The sequence below is a fragment of the Lampetra fluviatilis genome, chromosome 52 (genome assembly GCF_964198595.1).
Source record: "Lampetra fluviatilis chromosome 52, kcLamFluv1.1, whole genome shotgun sequence".
NCBI classification, from domain to species: Eukaryota; Metazoa; Chordata; class Hyperoartia; order Petromyzontiformes; family Petromyzontidae; genus Lampetra; species Lampetra fluviatilis.
In genome coordinates this window covers 463426-483230 of record NC_136326.1, presented here as the reverse complement: position 1 = coordinate 483230, position 19805 = coordinate 463426, and the positions used below count along the sequence as shown (strand labels likewise).

General features: G+C 54.8%; 1 protein-coding gene across 1 annotated transcript; it reads left to right on the top strand.

Moving 5' to 3' along the window:
* The first annotated feature begins 578 nt into the window (after window positions 1–578).
* Window positions 579–13602, top strand: LOC144949036 (calcineurin subunit B type 1-like). The gene is made up of 6 exons (XM_078878828.1): window positions 579–677; window positions 4456–4495; window positions 9207–9383; window positions 9612–9671; window positions 10413–10597; window positions 11461–13602. The coding sequence occupies exons 1-6, from the start codon at window positions 675–677 to the stop codon at window positions 11506–11508; spliced, it is 513 nt and encodes a 170-aa protein (XP_078734954.1). The 5' UTR covers window positions 579–674; the 3' UTR covers window positions 11509–13602.
* The last annotated feature ends 6203 nt before the right edge of the window (window positions 13603–19805 follow it).

Genomic DNA, 19805 nt, shown 5'->3' with positions numbered 1-19805 from the left:
TTGACCAGGTCAATAAAGCAGAGATGTAGGTCTTTTTGGAATTCCCTACACCTCTGCTGTAGCAGACGAACACGCACACGTGTACACCAACACACACACACACACCTGTACACCAACACACACACACACACACGTGTACACCAACACACGTGTACACCAACACACACCTGTACACCAACACACACGTGTACACCATACACACACGTGTACACCAACACACACACGTGAACAGAAGGCAGGGGAACAGAATGGAGGGGAACAGAGGGTAGAACAGGGGGAGGGGAACGGGGGGAACAGAAGGGAGGGGAACAGCGGGTAGAACAGGAGGCGGGGTGTATGAATGGTGGAACAATTAGGAGGGGTAGAACAGGGGAGGCAGAACAGCTTGGAGGCAACAGGGGTCGAGGGGGAACGGAGAGCACGGGGGGCAGGCGGGAGGGGAGCTGATGAGGGCAGAACAGGAGGAGGGAGGGAGGGAGCGTGGAGGAGACGGCGTGGGTGGGAGGTGCAGAACGAGCAGGAGGAGGGGATGGGGGGGATCGGGAGGGGAAGGGGAGGGGGGATCAGGGGGGATGGGGGGATCGGGGGGGGGGATCCCCCATTGTCTGCTCCGCCGCTCTCCGCCATCCACGAGACGTCCGCAGCGAAGCTGCTGCGAGAGGCCGTGCGGCAAAATGGTGAGAAAGACAGAGTGTGTGTGTGTGTCTCTGTGTGTGTCTGTGTGTGTCCCTGTGTCTGTGTGTGTGTCTCTGCTAGTGTGTGTGTGTCTCTGTGTGTGTCTGTGTGCTAGTGTGGGTGTCTCTCTGTGTCTGTGTGTCTGTGTGTGCTTGTGTGTGTGTGCTCGTGTGTGTCTGTGTGTGCTAGTGTGTGTGTGTCTGTGTGTGCTAGTGTGTCTGTGTGTGCTAATGTGGGTGTCTCTCTGTGTCTGTGTGTGCTAGTGTGTGTGTCTGTGTGTCTCTGTGTGTCTGTGTGTGCTAGTGTGTGTGCTAGTGTGGGTGTCTCTCTGTGTCTGTGTGTGCTGGTGTGTGTGTGTCTGTGTGTGCTAGTGTGTGTCACTGTGTGTGCTAGTGTGTGTGTGCTAGTGTGTGTGTCTGTGTGTGCTAGTGTGTGTGTATGTCTGTGCTAATGTGGGTGTCTCTCTGTGTCTGTATGTCTCTGTGTGTGCTAGTGTGTGTGTCTGTGTGTCTCTGTGTGTCTGTGTGTGCTAGTGTGTGTGCTAGAGTGGGTGTCTCTCTGTGTCTGTGTGTGCTAGTGTGTGTATGTCTGTGTGTGTGCTGGTGTGTGTGTCTCTGTGTGTGTGTTTCTGTGTGTGTGTGTCCAAGCTCTGCAGGCTCAACCACTGCTGAGCTTGCGAGGAAGACTGCCTGTTCACATGCAGTGTTCACAGGCACACAGGCAGTGTTCACAGCCAGTCTGCTTGTTCACAGGCAGTGTGCCTGTGAACAGGCGGTCTTTGTGTGCATGTGCGTTGCCCTGTACTGAGCCATGCGGAGAGCCCATTGAGATTCGTGAACGTGTGCTGTGCTATATGGGATTGGGATGCATTATTCAGTCATTCAGTCTCACGCAGTGTCCTTTATTGAACCACGCGTAGAGCCCATTGAGATTCGTGTGTTGTGTGTGCATAACGTGTATGGGTAATTACAGATTTGTTTTTAATGAATCATTTGTCAATGTATCCAATGGTGCTGTGTGTGTGTTTATTTGTATAAACAAGACGGAGATATATCCCCATCTAGCTCACACAGGCTGTCGGGGCAGGCACTGTTAGCGAGCACCTATGAAGGGGTGGTAAACATCACAGCTCTTGGGAGACAAAGGCGGCCGTGCTGTTTGACCCCCCCCCCCTCGTGTGTCGTGCCAGCCTTCATAATCGGTGCCCGCTATCAGCACTTGCCCCCGACAGCATGTTGAAGGCTATACGGGGATCTTTGTCTTGTTTCTGTGCATGCACACTGCAGTATGCGTGCTTTGTATGATGTGCACGGCTGTGTAATTTGTGTGTATTTTACATAATGCGAGTATGTATTATTCATGCTATGTATTGCATCATACTCAGGTGTCAACGGACTGCTGTTTTGACGCGTCTCCCGTACGTGAGGTCGTTATTGCTGCTGCGTGTGTACGTCACACTAGAGGGAGACAAAGGCGCGCGGGCGTGGTGCTGGCCACCCACCCCTCGTGTGCCGTGCTGGCGTCGCTAACAGCACTTGCCCCAACAGTCTGTTCAGGCTACACGGGGGACCTTTGTCTTTATCACAGTGGGGGGGGGGGGGGGGGGAGCGCAAGGTGGTGCATCTGACAGTCATCTCGGTCTGGTTCACCCCGGGGCCTGTCCCGTGACCTCCTGCCAGCAACGGAGTCTCCGACGCTGAACGTGAAAACCTCGAAGTGCACCTAGCCTGGCACAGGCACCGTGGCGATGTCACTGCCCCCTCAGTGGTGAATGGCGGCTGTGGTTGTGTGTGCATGGCCAGGATGGGTCTGTGCGTGTGTGTATGGGTCTGTGCGTGTGTGTATGGGTCTGTGCGTGTGTGTATGTATGGGTCCACGTGTATAGACAAATCGGTTGATGTGTGCGTCTTAGGGGTTGTTTCATAATGATGACGATTATATTTCGATTTAAAGCTTTCGTGACTGCAGGGATTCATCTTCTTGGTTCTTTCGGTAAAGTCACGTAGAATAAAATAATAAAAATAAAACATAATAAAACAATTCTCACGACGTTTCGGCTACAACGCAAGCAGCCGTCTTCAGGTGAAGAATGAGACACTGCCAAGCTAGGAGCTTATATATAAGCTGAGTTGGAGGTGGAAGAAGAAGAGAGCCTTAACAAAAGAATGTGCATATCAAGAGGAATTTAGCATATTCATGGTAAATGCGTAGGAGGGGTTTCAAAGTCATATTATGCCCATGCATTATGCAGGATCAGCAGCACCAAAGGGAGGGGGGGGGGTAGCATTAACAAAGGGAGGGCATGTTAATAGTATGTAGAAGCAATGACACATGTGAATGGGAAAACGGTGGCAGGAGATCCGCAGCGGAGCAAATAATGCATTCCCTGTGGAGAACACAAGATACACAGTCAATGCCAGTGAGTGGACTGCGGTCTGAAAGTCACCATAAACGTGAACAACAATCAGTTAAGATCCGAAGTGGTTTATTACGTCCTTCCAATGATTGCTGAGCCAGAATCCATCTTCTCGGTTGAAATTGTCTCTGTGTTTGTATATGTGGATCGCCTCATGAACGAATCTCTCATGGTAGCCAGATGGCTTGCAGAGAACCTCTGTCTTGGAGAAGTCAATGTCATGTGAACCCACTGAATTGTAACAGTGATCTGCCAAGGCTGAGGTGTTTGTCCTACCGTGTTTCAGGTCAGCTTTATGTTCACCGATGCGGTCCGAGACATGTCGTTTGGTTTCTCCAATGTAACTGCTACCACAGAGGCAACTTAGTTTGTAGACGCCAGGGTACTGTATGTCTGGAACCACGTCTTTTACAGACGGAACCAGATCACGGATTTTATGTACTGTGTTGAATCGTACCTGAATCTTGTGTTTAATCAGGATTTTGGAGATCTTTTTTGTGACCCCAGCAATGTAGGGTAAGGTGATGGTTTTGAAAGGCTCCTCAGCAGGATCCTTCTTGACGGTTGGAGTGATGGCCTTGCGGATTGTGTAGTCGGAGTAACCATTAGCCTTAAGAGCTTGGCGTACGTGTTTGAGTTCACTGGCAATGTGTTCCTGGTCGGAGATGCATTGGGCTCTATGGTATAGAGTCTTGATGAGGGAGTTCTTCTGGGATGGATGGTGGTGGGAATCCGGTTTTAGGTAGGCATCCGTATGGGTGGCTTTCCTGTAGACACAATGGTTCATTGAACCATCAGGTCTCCTTTTAATTAGGACATCCAAAAAGGGTAGCTTGCCATCTTTTTCGACTTCCATGGTGAATCTGATGGCTGGGTGTATGGAATTGATGTGGTCGAGAAATTGGTCTCTCTTCTTCTTCCACCTCCAACTCAGCTTATATATAAGCTCCTAGCTTGGCAGTGTCTCATTCTTCACCTGAAGACGGCTGCTTGCGTTGTAGCCGAAACGTCGTGAGAATTGTTTTATTATGTTTTATTTTTATTATTTTATTACTTCCCTTCTATGTGACTTTACTGAAAGAACCAAGAAGATGATGACGATTATCTGAACCGGTCCTGGGCCTCCCAGAGGTCGACCTGGTACTGTGTGTAGTAAACATCGCCACTGGGGAGACAAAGGCAGCCGGACGTGGTGCTGGCCACCCACACCCTCGTACCCAGGGCCGGCCTTCAACCGGCGCTACTCACGAACAGCACTTGGCCCAAAGAGTCCGTGAAGGCTACACGGGTCGCCTTTGTCTTTGTGTGCGGCGTGGAGGTGTGGGTGTGAAGTTAATGCTCTGACACCTCCCGTTCTCTCGCAGGGAAACGAAGGCAGCTACCCCATGGAGATGTGTTCTCATTGTGAGTCTCGCCATCGCACAGACTCGCTCGCGCACACACGCCTGCATACACCCACACAGACAAAGGGCTCCCGTATAGCCTCGGCAGCCAGTCGGGGAAAGTGCTCCTCAGTCAAGTACGGAAAACGGAGGGGGTGGGTTCGGTGGCTAGAACCACGCCCGGCCGCCTTTGTCTCCCCAACTGGGGATATTTACACGCCAGGTACGGCTGAGTCGACCTAGGGGAGGCCGAGTATCGGTAGAGATATTCGTTACCCGTGTAGGCTGTTCTACAACAATCGAATTTGGGATGATCTGTTCACTGCGCCACCGCTCCAGGAACGAAAGCTTCCCCCATGTCGCCTGTAACAGGCTGTAGGGGCAAGTGCTGTTAGCGAGTAGCAGCACCTGTGAAGGCCGGCACGGCACACGAGGTGGTGGGTGGCCAACACCACGCCCGGCCGCCTTTGTCTCCCCAGTGGCGTTGTTTACACACCGCACCAGGTACTCATTTGAGGCTGAGTCGGCCTAGGGGAGGCCCAGGACCGGTTCAGATAATCGCCACTGGTGTTGGCCGTGAACGGGAATCGAACAGGTCCCACACTGTATGGGGGCTAGCGAACAGCACTTGCCCCAACCAGTCTCTGCAGGCTACATGGGGGTCTTCTGCCTCCCCACCTCCAAGGGGCTCATTTAACTCGGCACTTAACGCAAACAGTCGCGTCAGGCGCGCCCCAATCACGGCTAATCACAGCCGCGACTCGACACCCCCGCCCACTGATGGCAGATGTAGACCCGTCTCGCCGCACCGCATCTCACCACACCGTGGTCTGGGGTAGGTGGTGGGTGAGTGAGTGGTGAGTGGTCGGTGGTGGGTGGGTGGTGAGTGGTGGATGAGTGGTGGGTGGGTGGTGAGTGGTGGGTGAATGGTGGGTGAGTGGTGGGTGGTGGTGGGTGAGTGGTGGGTGAGTGGTGAGTGGTGGGTGGGTTGTGGTGGGTGGGTAGTGGTGGGTGGTGGGTGGGTAGTGGTGGGTGGTGAGTGGTGAGTGGTGGGCGAGTGGTGGGTGGGTGAGTGGTGGGTGAGTGGTGGGTGGGTGGTGAGTGGTGGGTTGTGAGTGATGGGTGGGTGGTGGGTGGTGAGTGGTGGGTGAGTGGTGGGTGGGTGGTGAGGGGTGGGTGGTGAGTGGTGGGTGGGTGGTGAGTGGGTGGTGAGTGGTGGGTGGTGAGTGGTGGGTGGGTGGTGAGTGGTGGGTGAGTGGTGGGTGGTGAGTGGTGGGTGGGTGGTGGTGGGTAGTGGGTGGGTGGTGGTTGGTGGGTGGATGAGTGAATTTGCCGATGACCGGTACCAGCGGTGTCAAGATCGGCCTCTGTGGAGGAGGCTCGCGAAGGATGCTGCTGGGCAGTTCAGAATCAGAATTTCTCCTGCAGGAGGATGCTGATGAGCTATAAAGCTCTTGTTCACAGCAGCCGTGGGTGAGAACACGTTGCAACAACAAACACGATAGTCGTGCAAAGTACGTACGTATGTTGAACTTCTTTCGCACCCAACAACAGCGGAGGGCGGAGGAGCGATGCTCACATAAACGAGCGGAGTGCCGGGCAGTTAAAACGCAGCAAGTTGGCACAGTCAAGGGCACAGGTGGTGCATCTGCCAGCCATCTCAGTCAGTCAACCCATGGCACCTGCTGGGTATGTCCCGTGACCTCCTGCCAGCAGTGAACCTTCCACACTTCACGTGGCCTCGGAATGCACCTAGCCTGGCACAAGCGCTGTGGTGTCGTCATCGCCACTGCGTGCCGAATGGCAGCTGTTGTTTTGTGTTATGGGGAGCGGTAGCGTAGCGCTAAGCACACTGCGCTACACACCCGGCGACCCGAGTTCGATTCCTGCTCACGGCCAACACCAGTGATGATTATCTTAGCTGGTCCTGGGCCTCCCCTGGGGCGACTCAGCCTCAAATGAGTACCTCCTGGTGCGGCATGGAAACATCGCCACTGGGGAAACAAAGGCGGCCGGGCGTGGTTCTGGCCACCCACCACCTTGTGTGCCACAGTTCCGGCCTTCATAGGTGCTACTCGCTAGCAGCACTTGCCCCAACAGTCTGTTAAGGCTACGCGGGGGATCTTTGTGAATCTAGTGCAGTGACAAATGTTGTCTTGCAAACATTCGAAATAGCTTCCCTTAATTACAGGCCGTCACGCGTCGCTATGATCGCACCCATTATGTAATTTGCAATCCAAATATGCAATGTTGGTGCCATTTCATTAGCTTGCCACTGTAGCTGCATGCCTCCTCCACCGTGCCTTCATCATCAACCACCACCATCATCAGCCATGATCAATCCACTGCTGGATGAAGGCCTCCTCCAAAAGCCACCACCACCGACACCTCTCAGGATCCTGCGATACCAAGATACGCCCGGAAACCGCTCGCTCACGAGCCCATTTCAATGCTCCATCTCCCCCATTGCGCCGCCGCTCCCCATGCAAACAACAACAACCGGCGTTCACCAATAACGAAGTGGCGGTGACTTTACCACGGCGCCTGTGCCAGGCTAGGTGCACTTTGATGCCACGTGAAGTGTCGAAGGCTCGCTGCTGGCAGGTCACGGGGCAGACCCAGCAGGTGCCGCGGGTCGACTGACTCAGATGACTGGCTGATGCACCGCCTGTGCCCCATACTGTGCAAACTTGCTGCGTTTTAGCCACCCGGCGCTCCGCTCGTTGTTGTGAGCATCACCCCTCTGCCCTTCGTCGTTTGCCTTTGCAACAACAAACTGTTTCGGATTTTTCTTCCAACTTGTGAAATCCTTCTCAAAATCGCATGGTTGTCTGATTTTAAGCCACTCATATTTAAGATTCAATTCCTTTGCATTCATGAAAGGTGAAGCTCTCGACGTTGCATTTCACACACGTGTACATACACACACGTGTAAGGGGAGCGGTAGTGTACACACACACACGTGTACATACACACATACACACGTGTAAGGGGAGCGGTAGTGTACACACACACACGTGTAAGGGGAGTGGTAGTGTACATACACACACACACGCTGGGTGTATGTGCATAAAGAGCACTGTATATGTGTGAGTGGGGGTGGAGGAGTGATTGCCATTAAACATTCATGACAACACAGCAGGTCTGGCGCCCTGGGTCGTCACTCATGAGCCCTTTCGCTCCGCTGACTTTCTCCTGACGATGTCAACCTCTGGCCGCGATAGTTCCCTTGGCTCCGACGACGGAGACCACCACCACCACCTCTCTCCACCGTGCAGTCGCGCGTCCAGCGAGCTCGCAGCTCGTCGCGACACGGGGGACATTTATTTGAACCGCTTCGGTGCGCGTAGAACCTACGGTGGTGCTGTTGATGGTGGTGGTGGTCTTGGTGGTCTTGGCAGTGGTGGTCCTGATGGTGGTGGTCGTGGTGGTCTTAGTGGTGGTCGTGATGGTCGTGGTTGAGATGGTGGTCATGATGGTGATGGTGGTCAATGTGGTGGTTGTAGTCTGTAGAATCTCGCGTGGAACAATTGGTTTCTGGCCAGGAGATGCTGGCCTCATGGCCTCATGATGCCCTCAGCGCGCCAATCGCTGAGCCATTCCACCGTCGGCCTGAACAGGGGAGCGCTAGTGCAGCGGTTAGCGCTACGCTGCGCTACGCTGCACTACGAACCCGGCGACCCGAGTTCGATTCCCGCTCATGGCCAACATCGGTGACGATTATCTGAACCGTTTCTGGACCTCCCTGAGGTCGATTCGGCCTCAAATGATTACCTGGTGCTGTCTGTAAACATCGCCACTGGGGAGACAAAGGCAGCCGTGCAGGGTGCTGGCCAGCGCATAGACCGTGTCACTACGGACCTCAGTAGGCACTTTGTTAACAGCTCTTGGATCAACGACGTTCTACGTCAACTAAACTATTCCTATGTCACCAGCTAAGGCCCACCCAACTATGTAGCTCTTGTTCAGAAGCGACCTGGCGATCGCAAATGATGGCTCAACAAAGTCGCGGCTTATCACGTGGACATTTATAGCAGCCAGATACTCTAAACGAGTGATGTTGATTCTAAATGTGGAGGGGAAAACCGGAGGCCCCGGAGAAAAATCCACACGACCACGGGGAGAGAGAGAGACACCGCAAACTCCAAATACACAGCAGCAGGCGTCAGGGTCGGGATCGATCCCACGACCTCCTGTATACCAGGCGAGGTAGTTAACATCTTGCCACCGTGACACCCAACCCCATGTGTAGCCTACATAGGCTACACATGGGGTTGTGTTTCATGTTTGTGTGTTTTAACTCTTTGTTTAATCTCCCTGGGGGTGGCGGGGGGGGGGGCAGGACCCACGTGGGGAAGCTTTTGCCCTTTGAGGTACCCCCCGCGTGACCCGGTGCTGCCGCTGCGACTCCTCGGTCCGCCGCCTCTCACCTCCAGCTCCCTCGGCCTTTGCGTCGCCGGGGGCCCTCGCCGGCCCTGGGGGGCGCAGGCGGAGCGTCTAGAAACACGCGGTCAGAGTGTTTGGCTGCTGCTAGAAATGCCCACGTGACGATGCTAAGTCACTCCCTTGAGTTATCATTTGTGATAGCTCAGCTGCGTAGCTCAGTGGGCTTTACCTGCTACAATAAAAACTGCTTAATGTTTGAACATCTCCCTGCGTTCCCCTCTGCTCCCCCCCGTTAACCCCCCCCCCCCCGTTAACCCCACTCCTCGCCGCCCGATCCCCGCGGGCAGTCGATCCGGACGAGATCCGGAGGCTGGGCAAGCGGTTCCGCAAGCTCGACCTGGACGGCTCGGGCTCGCTCAGCGTCGAGGAGTTCATGTCCCTGCCCGAGCTGCAGCAGAACCCCCTCGTGCAGAGAGTCATCCACATCTTCGACACCGACGGCAACGGGGAGGTCGACTTCAAGGGTAACCGTGGCGACGGCGGCGGCAGCTGTGGCGGCGATCGCGACCGCGGCGATCGCGACCACAGCATCTACTTTATTACCTCATTGTACTCGGTTTGTCCGTACGTGCGTCTGTGTTGGCCACCCCCCGCCCACCTCGTGTGCCGTGTCGGCCTTCAGTGATGTTCGCCAACAACACTTGCCCCAACAGCCATGGGGAATCTTTGCCTTTGTCCGTTCTCTGCCACAGAGTTCATTGAAGGCGTCTCACAGTTCAGTGTCAAGGGAGACAAGGAACAGAAGCTGCGATGTGAGTAGATCAGCGCACCAACAATAACGGCCGCCATTCGTCGCTAATTGGCGACGACGTCACCACGGCCCTTGCGCCAGGCTAGGTGAATATTGAGACCATGTTGAAGGGTCGCTGCTGGGTAGGAGGTCACGGGACAGCAGGTGCCATGGGTTGACTGACTGAGATGGCCGACAGATGCACCACCTGTGCTCCCCACTGTGCCAACTTGCTGCGTTTTAATCGCCCGGTGCTCCGCTCGTTGTTGTGAGCGTCGCTTCTCTGCCCTCAGTTGTTTCTGGAGGGCGACTGCCTCCACAGTAGCGTCCTTCACGAGCCTCCTCAATTTTGTGGGACTGTCTCACAAAGACAAAGATCCCCCATATAGCCTTAACAAACTGTTGGGGCAAGTGCTGTTCGTGAGCACCTATGAAGGCCAGCATGGCACACCAGGGGGTGGGTGGCCAGCACTACGCCTGGCCAGTGGCGATGTTTTACACACTGCACCAGGCTGAGTCGCCCGAGGAGAGGCCCAGAACCAGTTCAGATAATCGTCACTGGTGTCGGCCGTGAGCGGGAATCGAACTCGGCTCGCTGCTTTGTATCGCAGAGCGCTCGCCGCTACGCCGCCGCTCCGCCACCGCTCCCCACACACCACGGACACCCTCGTCACCCCGGGGATTACGCTCTCCCCGAGCCCCGCCTGCCACCCCCTGCCTTGCCCCGCACACCCCACACCCCCCCGCCCTTTCCCTCCGCCAGTCGCGTTCCAGATCTACGACATGGACCGCGACGGCTTCATCTCCAACGGGGAGCTCTTCCAGGTGCTCAAGATGATGGTGGGCAACAACCTGAAGGACACGCAGCTGCAGCAGATCGTGGACAAGACGATCCTCAACGCCGACAAGGACGGCGACGGTCGCATCTCCTTCCAGGAGTTCTGCTCCGTAGGTCGCGCCGCCAACGCGGTCGCCAGCGTGGCCGCCGCCGCGGCGATCGTCATGGTCGCCAACGCCGCGAAACTTAACACTATAAAAACTAAACTATTTTTCATTGTAGAGGATTTTTGGGTTAGGTCGGGATTGAACCCTCGACCTCCTGCATACCAGGTGAGGTAGTTAACATCTCGCCACCGTGGTCCATGCCCTCCCCCATGCACTGCGTACTGACATAGGTTACACATTTATTACAAGTCTCTTAGTGAGCGGCCTAACATATATAGACACACACAAAGTACAAAGACAAAGATTCACCGTGTGTAGACTTTAACAGACCGTTGTGGCTGTCAGTGAGTGCTGTTGGCAAGCCCCTTCTCTAATGCCGACACGGAAAGCGAGGGCGTGGGTGGCCAGGCTGCCACGGTTGGCTACGTACGGTGCGAAAGAAGTTGAACACATGGACCTACGACTCATTTGAGGCTGAATTGTCCAAGGAACAACCACCCACAGGATGAGATATTCCATCACCGATTTTGGCTGTGAGCGGGAATCAAACTCGGGCCCCAGAGTTCCTGGCGCGGTGCGCTGACCACTGCACCATCGATTAAAAAACTACCATCACTCCCCCTATGCACATCAGAAAGATATACCGCATACATCCTCTTAGATTTACCAGGACAGGCGCTATTATCACGCGCCTGTTAAGACCCGCACGGCACACGGGGGGTGGCGGTGGGGGGAGGAAGGAGTGTTGTGGCAGCCGCCACGCTCTGCCGCCACGCTCTGCTGCCTTTGTCTCCCCCCCCCCCCAGTGCTGATGCCCTCCCCCCCCCGTTCCCCCCCGGCCGTGGCGTGTGTGCGCGTGTGCCCAGGTGGTTGGCGGGATGGATGTTCACAAGAAGATGGTGGTGGACGTCTGATGGTGGGAGACTGCGCTGTTCACGTTCACACTCGTTCACCTGGATCCATTAAACTCCGTTCAAAATATCCTCCCTCATAACCGCCCTCCGCCCCCCCGTAAACACGAACCAAATTGAATGTTCCATGCTGAGCCCACTTGGCGGGTGTTGCCGAGCTTTCCATGGGTTAGTCCATTTTATTTTTTAGGGGGGTAGAGGGGGGGTGAAGGCCGCCTGATAGGTATTTGATCATTTGCAGAGTGTGGTGAAATCGTTCTCTCTCATCTAATTGGCCGGATGATACCACCTTTGCACAGTTTCCCCTATTTATGGCCCGGAGGTTTTATTTAAACTATTTATATGAGACGAAATATTTATTTATTACTTTTACGACAGCCAGTCTGGTTGTTTTAAGTGCACGCGGTATTACCTGGGAGCGGTGGTGCAGTAGCGGTTAGCGCTGCGCTGTCAACCCGGCGGAGACCCGAGGTCGATTCCCGCTCACGGCCAACACCGGTGACGATTATCTGAATAAATCCTGAGCATCCACCCGGTCGAGTACCTGGTGTGGTGTGTAAACATCGCCACTAGGGTGACAAAGGCGGCCGGGCGTGGTGCTGGCCACCCACCCCCTTGTGTGCCATTCTGGCCTTCATAGGTGCTCGCTCACAGCACTTGCCCCAACAATCTTTTCAATCTATACGGGGGATCTTTGTCTTGGTGATACCCACAACTAGAGAGCAAGCAAGAGGTCACGCAGGGAGCGGAGCTATGGTGAGCGTTGGGGTCTGGGTTTGTTTGTATTAAGGTTAGGGTCATGTGGTCAGGATATTGTCTGATTGGCGAGTTTGGGGAGGGTTGGCGGTGGAGCTGGTGTCTGATTGGGTAGTGTAGGTAGGGTTGGAGGTGGAGCTGGTGTGTGATTGGCTAGTGTAGGTAGGGTTGGAGGTGAGGCTGGTGTCTGATTGGCTAGTGTAGGTAGGGTTGGAGGTGAGGCTGGTGTCTGATTGGCTAGTGTGGGTAGGGTTGCAGGTAGGGCTGGTGTGTGATTGGGTAGTGTGGGTAGGGTTGGAGGTGGGGCTGGTGTGTGATTGGCTAGTGTGGGTAGGGTTGGAGGTAGGGCTGGTGTCTGATTGGCTAGTGCGGGTAGGGTTGGAGGTGGGGCTGGTGTGTGATTGGCTAGTGTGGGTAGGGTTGGAGGTAGGGCTGGTGTGTGATTGGCTAGTGTGGGTAGGGTTGGAGGTGAGGCTGGTGTCTGATTGGCTAGTGTGGGTAGGGTTGGAGGTAGGGCTGGTGTGTGATTGGGTAGTGTGGGTAGGGTTGGAGGTGGGGCTGGTGTGTGATTGGCTAGTGTGGGTAGGGTTGGAGGTGGGCCTGGTGTCTGATTGGTTAGTACGCTTTTTGCACCTCTCTATCACTCATTCCTTTACAACTGAAAATCAAACCGACTTAAAAAAACCAGAGAGCTTTACAGTTTACTCTGTAGGTTAGACATTTGGTGAGGTCTTGCCAAATCTGTACCAGCAGAGTGTTATTGATGATTTTTGATGGCCTTTGACCCGTGGTGTCGTGTTGGTGGAGGGGGTTGCGTGGGGCCCTGGTGCATGGCTGGAAACCCGGCCCCACCCCCCACGTCCCACCCCCCACGTCCCATCCCCCCAGCGTCTCCAGAGGGGCCACCCTGGAGACAAACGCCAACGTCGCCTAAAGCGAGGGCACCCCCCCACCCACCGCCAACCCCCACTCACCGCCAACCCCCCCCCCCCCGCTTCGTAGCCTCGGCCTCCCCTCTGGCCCGTGGGCCTCAGCGCAGTTGCACCGCCTGCGCACCCACTCGCGAGCTATGCCGGTGCCGCACGGCGGCCATCACGTTCCGCCCCTTTCTCCGCGCTCGCCAGCCACTGCCGCCCCTGACCTCCTCCTCGCCGCCGCCGCAAGGTTTATTAGAGCGCGTGGCATTCGCTCCATCGTTCGTACGTTGTTAAGCTTCTTTCGCACCGTACGTAGCCAACCGTGCTAATCGGAAGCGTGGAGGAAGGACAACAACGTCCAGCGCAGGGTTCTTCATTGCAAGGCCCATGGGCCACTGGCGGCCCCCGACAATACACAAGTGAACACCCCCCCCCCCCCCCCCCATCATCATCGTGCTGCTGTCAAACCCCCAGTGGTTTCAAATGCGTGGCGGCCCCCGCACCGATGAGACTCGGTGAACAGCACTGGGGTGGCGAGCGGCAGGGCAAGCGTTGCGAGCGACGGAACGCGTTGCTGTGTTTCACCGCAGCTGTCAACCCAGACGGTTTTCGCCGTATTCTTGTGCAGGGAAATTTAGTTTTCAGGTCGAAACAGCGTACAGCCGTTTCAATAAGGGCACATTTAAAAAAAAAAAAACGTCTTTGTGTTTCTCCCTTATGCTGGGACTTTGTAGGATGAACGTTGCTATTTATAAGGTCACGGGGTGACCAGTGAGGTGTGAATTGGTCGCTAATAAAATAGGCACTGACAAGGGGTTGACAGGTCTGGTTTCACGGACGTGGCACCTGCGATAGTTCCCAAGTGGGGGTCGATGTTGCCGCGTGTGTCATCCCAACTGAGTTGTTTCTTTTTCGGTAAATTTTATTTACTTATTAAATTTGACAATTTGGAGCGTGACCCACCACCACGACCGCTACCTGGCTCGCTCCAGAAGCGGGCGTGGCTAACCGAGCAACGGGCGTGGCCACCCCGGGGTATGGGTGTCGGTAGGCATGGCCGTGTGAAAGTGGGCGGTGCTGGTGGAGGAGGAGGGAGGGGCTTACCAGCTCGCCAGGTGCTGAGCCTCTGAGCGGTGCCCGTGTCGCTTCATTGATGGAGCGTGCACCTGGGGGGGGGGGGGGCGGGGGGGTGAGACTCATGGAGGCTTCGGCTATTCGAACTTTTGGTTTTGAAACCTCCGCGTGGAGGCAGGCAGGCGGACGCTCGCGTTTTTTTCACGAAATAAACCACTCAGGCTCATTGTGCCATCGCGCTCTCCACTCGCATCATCATCAGTTAACTCCAGGATCATCATCATAATTATCATCTGCTCCAGGATTGTTATCATCATCATTGTCGGCTGCAGGATCAGAATCAGTCTTCATCATCAGCAGCACATGCAGCTCAGTTTCAATTGTCATCGGCGTCTACAGCCAGCATCGTTAGCTCCAGCGTCATTAGCCGGAGGATCATTGCAATCATCAGTTCATCATCATAATCATCATCATCACTTTCATAATCATCATCATCACTTTCATCATCATCAGTGTTACTCTTCGCGTCGCGATGGTTGTGTTGGCTTGTCGCTGTCAGTGGTTGTCGTCAGTCGGTGTTGTTACAGTATTAAGTGGTGGTGGTTGATGTTGTTGATGTTGGTGATGTTGTTGGTGGTGGTATGGGGAGTGGTAGTGTAGCGATTAGCGCGCTGCACTACGAACCCGGCCGCCCGAGTTCGATTCCCGCTCACGGCCAACACCAGTGACGATTATCTGAATAAGTTATGGGCATCCCCGAAGTCGACTCAGCCTCAAATGAGAATCTGGTGCGGTGTTTAAACATCACCACTGGGGAGACAAAGGCGGCCGGGCGTGGTGCTGGCCACCCACCCTCTCGTGTGCCATGCCGGCCTTCATAGGTGCTCGCTAACAGCACTTGCTCCAACAGTCTGTTAAGGCTATACGGGGGATCTTTGTCTTTGTTGTTGTCTTGGTTGTGACCACCATCCCGGTCTCGTACACCCCAGTTGCAACCCCACCCCGCCTCCCCCAACTCCACCCGGCCCCAGCCAATAACCAAAAAAAATCTGCGCGTTGTCACCAGACTTGCTCTGCTTACGTGACAACCCTTACTCATTGGCTGCGTCGGGTGGTGGCGGGTTTAACAACACATTTATATTTACACGATCTAACCCCCAAAAAATACTTATATTATGGACTTGCTCTGTTACAACTCGTGGTATGTGGGGGTGGTGCAGGGGGGGTGCAGGGGGGGGGGGGTGGTGCGGGGGGGGGTGGTGCGGGGGGGGGGTGCTGCTGCGGATTTCAGACTGTTGGCCAACGGGGAGCCGCGCGAGGAGTTGTGTGGCCCAAAGAGCAAACGACGGAGTTTTAAGTTACACAGATGATTGTAGTGTGGGGGTTGTGTTCATTCAAAAGGTATTTACGAGCATCCCTTCTGGACAAAGTTGCAGACGAGCAATGGTTGAGAAATCTGGCAACTAAAATAAGATAATCCAAAAAAATACGAAGGAAATCCTCAGAACATTTCAACCAAAAAAAAGATCTATCTTGAAAATCTGCCGTGGCCAGGTCCCAGGTGTTATAGGAGAGGAAAGAGCCTCGCTATTCGCAAGCTGGGACGAACAAACACTCCGTGCTGTTCAGTGGCCGATCCAGCCCCCACCGTGCCCACCTCCCGTCGTGCGTGCCGCAGTACGGTAGCAGACAGCTACCGTGTGGTTAATGTGTGGTTAACGTGTGGTTAATGGGTGGTTAATGGGTGGTTAATGGGTGGTTAATGGGTGGTTAACGTGTGGTTAATGGGTGGTTAATGGGTGGTTAATGGGTGGTTAATGGGTGGTTAACGTGTGGTTAATGGGTGGTTAATGTGTGGTTAACGTGTGGTTAATGGGTGGTTAACGTGTGGTTAATGGGTGGTTAATGTGTGGTTAACGTGTGGTTAATCAGAGGTCGAGCAATTGTCTTTCCTATCCCATACTGCCACCCCTTGGTGGCATTTCGCAGCACAGTTTATCCATGTTAAAACAAGAAATCAGAATCGCAATCTTTATTTTGGACTGCAGGGGGAATCCGACGAGCTATTAAACTTTTTTTCACAGATGTCCGGCCGGGTAATCAAATATGTTCCATCCAAGTTTGATTCTGGGACACGGCTAGCGTCAGATGTCCGATGGTGATCATTGCCTGAACTAGTATTGGGTCACACAACCCGCATTGACCAGCGTGGTGAAGTATGGTCATACACCCCCCCCCCCCACAACTCGCATGCCATGGAGGGACCCTAATCCATGAGTAGACTGACGAAGGACTGCAAGTTATTTTAATGTACTGTACGTGTACACGAAATACAAAATAAAGACTGTCCTCGTGAAATCCAGCAGTTATCACTCTACTGATGAGTTACAGTAATGGCGAAACCAGCCTACAGCTGTCCATCTTTGAATGACTGCTGTTGGTACTGTCGGTCAAATCTGCTCCAATGCTTGTGAACTCTGACCTACGACAAGAGAGTCCTTCGGGAACGGTTCATGCCGTTTCCATAACACCAAGGGTGGCACAGTCGGGTTTTCTACAATCGAGTTTAATTGTCTTTTTATATTAAACCCGATCTGAGATTTGGAGAAATCCGGTTTAATTGGCTCTAATTGCGGCATCCGAGCGGAACTTCTAAACGATGGGCTTCATCCATTCCAAGCGAAGGAACTCACTGGCGCCCACGATTGTGGAGAGGCTCGTGTTCATCAAGACCAACCTGCCCGCCGCATTCTACGACTACCCCGTGCCCGACGGCCCCGAGTACGATAGCAGCACCGACGAGGAAGCAGCCTAAGCCTTGGATCAGAGTTTCGTATTCATTAAACCAGGTTGTAATTCCCCGAAATCGGGTTTAATTGAATTGCCGCTGGAAAAATCGTGTTTTTCCCACCCCATGCATAACGCACGAAGGCCGAGCGCTTTGTGCGCCCGCGTGATGTTTGTTATTAAGGACGCCACGGTGGCTAGGAGATGTTAACTACCTCGCCTGGCATGCAGGAGGTTGTGGGTTCGATCTCAACCCTCACGCCTGCTGTACACGTGGAGCTGGCATTTCATGTCTCTCTCCCCCCGTGGTCACTGCGTGGATTTTTTTCCGAGTCCTCCGGTTCCCCCCTCCACATTTATAATCGACATCGCCACGCGTTTGGAGAGTGCTGCTGCTGTACAATGTCCACGTGATAAGCCACTTCGCCGAGCGATCGTTTGTGATCGCCAGGTCGCTTCTGAAAGGGGCTAGAAAGCTCAGTGGACCTCACTTGCTAAAATAAGTTTAGTTTCATCACGGAGGAGTCACGGCATTACAGAGTTGATCATTTATAATCGAGGTTTGTCGGGCTGAGTTGATCATTTGTTTGGCATGAGCCGAACAAGATGCGGACTCTGCAGTAGTGAGCATTGGCTACTTGATGAGTCCCTACCGTGAGCGAAACCGGCCCACAGTTGGACAAAGATCCCCCGTGTAGCCTTAACAGATTGTAGGGGCAAGTGCTGTTAGCGAGCACCTATGAAGGCCAGCACGGCACACGAGGGGGTGGGTGGCCAACCCCACGCCCGGCCGCCTTTGTCTCCCGGTGGCGATGTTTACACACCGCGCCAAGTATTTATTTGAGGCCGAGTCGACCTGGGGGAGGTCCAGGACCGGTTCAGATAATCGTCACCGGTGTTGGCCGTGAGCGGGAATCGAACCCGGTTCGCCAGGTTCTGCATCAACGCTGCTGCAGGCGGGGCTACCGGTCGAGTGGGCGGGGCTATAATGGGAATGGGCGGGGCTACCGGTCGAGTGGGCGTGGCTATCGTGGGAATGGGCGGGGCTGCCGTTTCAGAGGGCGGCGCGAGACAACGCGGGAGTCGGGGAGGGGCTGTGCACTTTTGGCGGGAAATTCTCCCGCGTGGTCCCTCAGAAGCCGCGTGGTGAAGGCCCCAACGCTTCCCACGCGGCGCGGCCCCGCGGAATTTATCGAAGAATCGTCGCCATCGTAGTGCGAGCAGAGAGCCTCGCTTACTACGACCTCATGGAGTGGCTGAGCCGCCACGTGTGGTACCTCGACTCCAAAGAGAAATGCCCGTACATTCGCCTCAGCGGCCTGGCCAAGGACTCGAAGCGGAACCCCGCCGCGTCCACCCTGTGCGTGGACGCGGCGGATTCCCTGCTCGACCGCCTTTATTTTTTGCACCACGACCAGCGGCGGCAGCTGCAGCAGCGCGAGGCTGAGCAAGACTGGCTGTGTGGCGGACAGTGGCGCCAGCTGGAGGTGAACGTGGGTGCCGTGTGCGCGACTTGCCCGCTCCGCTTCGTCTTCGACGGGGGGTAGCGGCAAGTCGTGTGGGTCACCGAGCCTGCTGCGGGGCCGACGGCGGTGGGGGCTGCTGCCGGGCAGTGGCGAGGAGCAGTGGGGCCTCCCCTCTTGTGCTGGGCGCGCCCAGTGGCTCGTGACGGCGCCCGCGGGCCTCAGGGACTCGGTGCGTCTCGCCGCCGCTCTCCGCGGGGCCACCGTGAGTACGAAGGGGGTGGGCCCTCTGTGAGCACGAAGGGGGCGGGGCCTCTGTGAGTACGAAGGGGGCGGGGCTTGTGTGAGTACGAAGGGGGCGGGGCTTGTGCGAGTACGAAGGGGCGGGGCTTGTGAGAGTACGAAGGGGCGGGGCCTCTGTGAGCACGAAGGGGCGGGGCCTCTGAGTACGAAGGGGGCGGGGCTTGTGTGAGTACGAAGGGGGCGGGGCCTCTGTGAGTACGAAGGGGTCGGGGCTTGTGTGGGTACGAAGGGGGCGGGGCTTGTGTGAGCACGGAGGGGGCGGGGCCCCTCGCAAACCACGGTGATTTGCGCGGGAATTTTTTTTAAATAAATCGCGTTTACGTGTTATCGAAGCTTTAAAAAAAAATTAGGATTTTATAAGGTTGATGTTTTGTGGAAAACTAATTATAACTGGCAAGGACTAATGTGTTAATATTTCAATTGAGAGAAATAAACAAATGATTTTAACAGTCCTGATCGCTCAGTGCTGGCCTTGAAGCGTGTGATTAAGTCATAACAACACCGTTTCGGTGCATGCCTATTCGCGTTATCCTATGTTGAATAACTTGTGACTAATCCAACCAGTAATATGGACTGCATATTCTCACATTAACATTGCACGTATGTAGAACTTCTTTCGCGCCGTACGAAGCCAACCGTGCTAAGAGGTGCAGGGAAGATCAACAAACTAAACACGAAACGCATGCCACTGTTGATTAACTGACTAACAAAACTGATCATAGGTACTGCGTGTTCTCGCATCAACATAATCCATTGCAACGCATATGATGGCTACATAATCTCTCTTCGATAGGCTCACGGTGATGAAATTACCTTTACTCGGTGTCAGAGCTGATGCAGCTGCTGGTTGTTGTAGTCGTCACCAGCAAAACGTCACGGGACTCAAGCGTACATGTCGTAGTGGGTTTCCTCTCCGACACACGCGCGGTGCGCTGACGTAGTGAGCGATTGGCACGTTTCGTTGACGTGACGAACCTTACTGATTGGCTGTGTCGGGTGG

What these genes read in the sequence shown, in the direction of transcription:
- LOC144949036 (XM_078878828.1), top strand. An exon ending in CATGGAGATGTGTTCTCATT is followed by an intron (nt 4,496 to 9,206) that starts GTGAGTCTCGCC and finishes CCCCGCGGGCAG; the next exon opens with TCGATCCGGACGAGATCCGG. An exon ending in CGGGGAGGTCGACTTCAAGG is followed by an intron (nt 9,384 to 9,611) that starts GTAACCGTGGCG and finishes TCTCTGCCACAG; the next exon opens with AGTTCATTGAAGGCGTCTCA.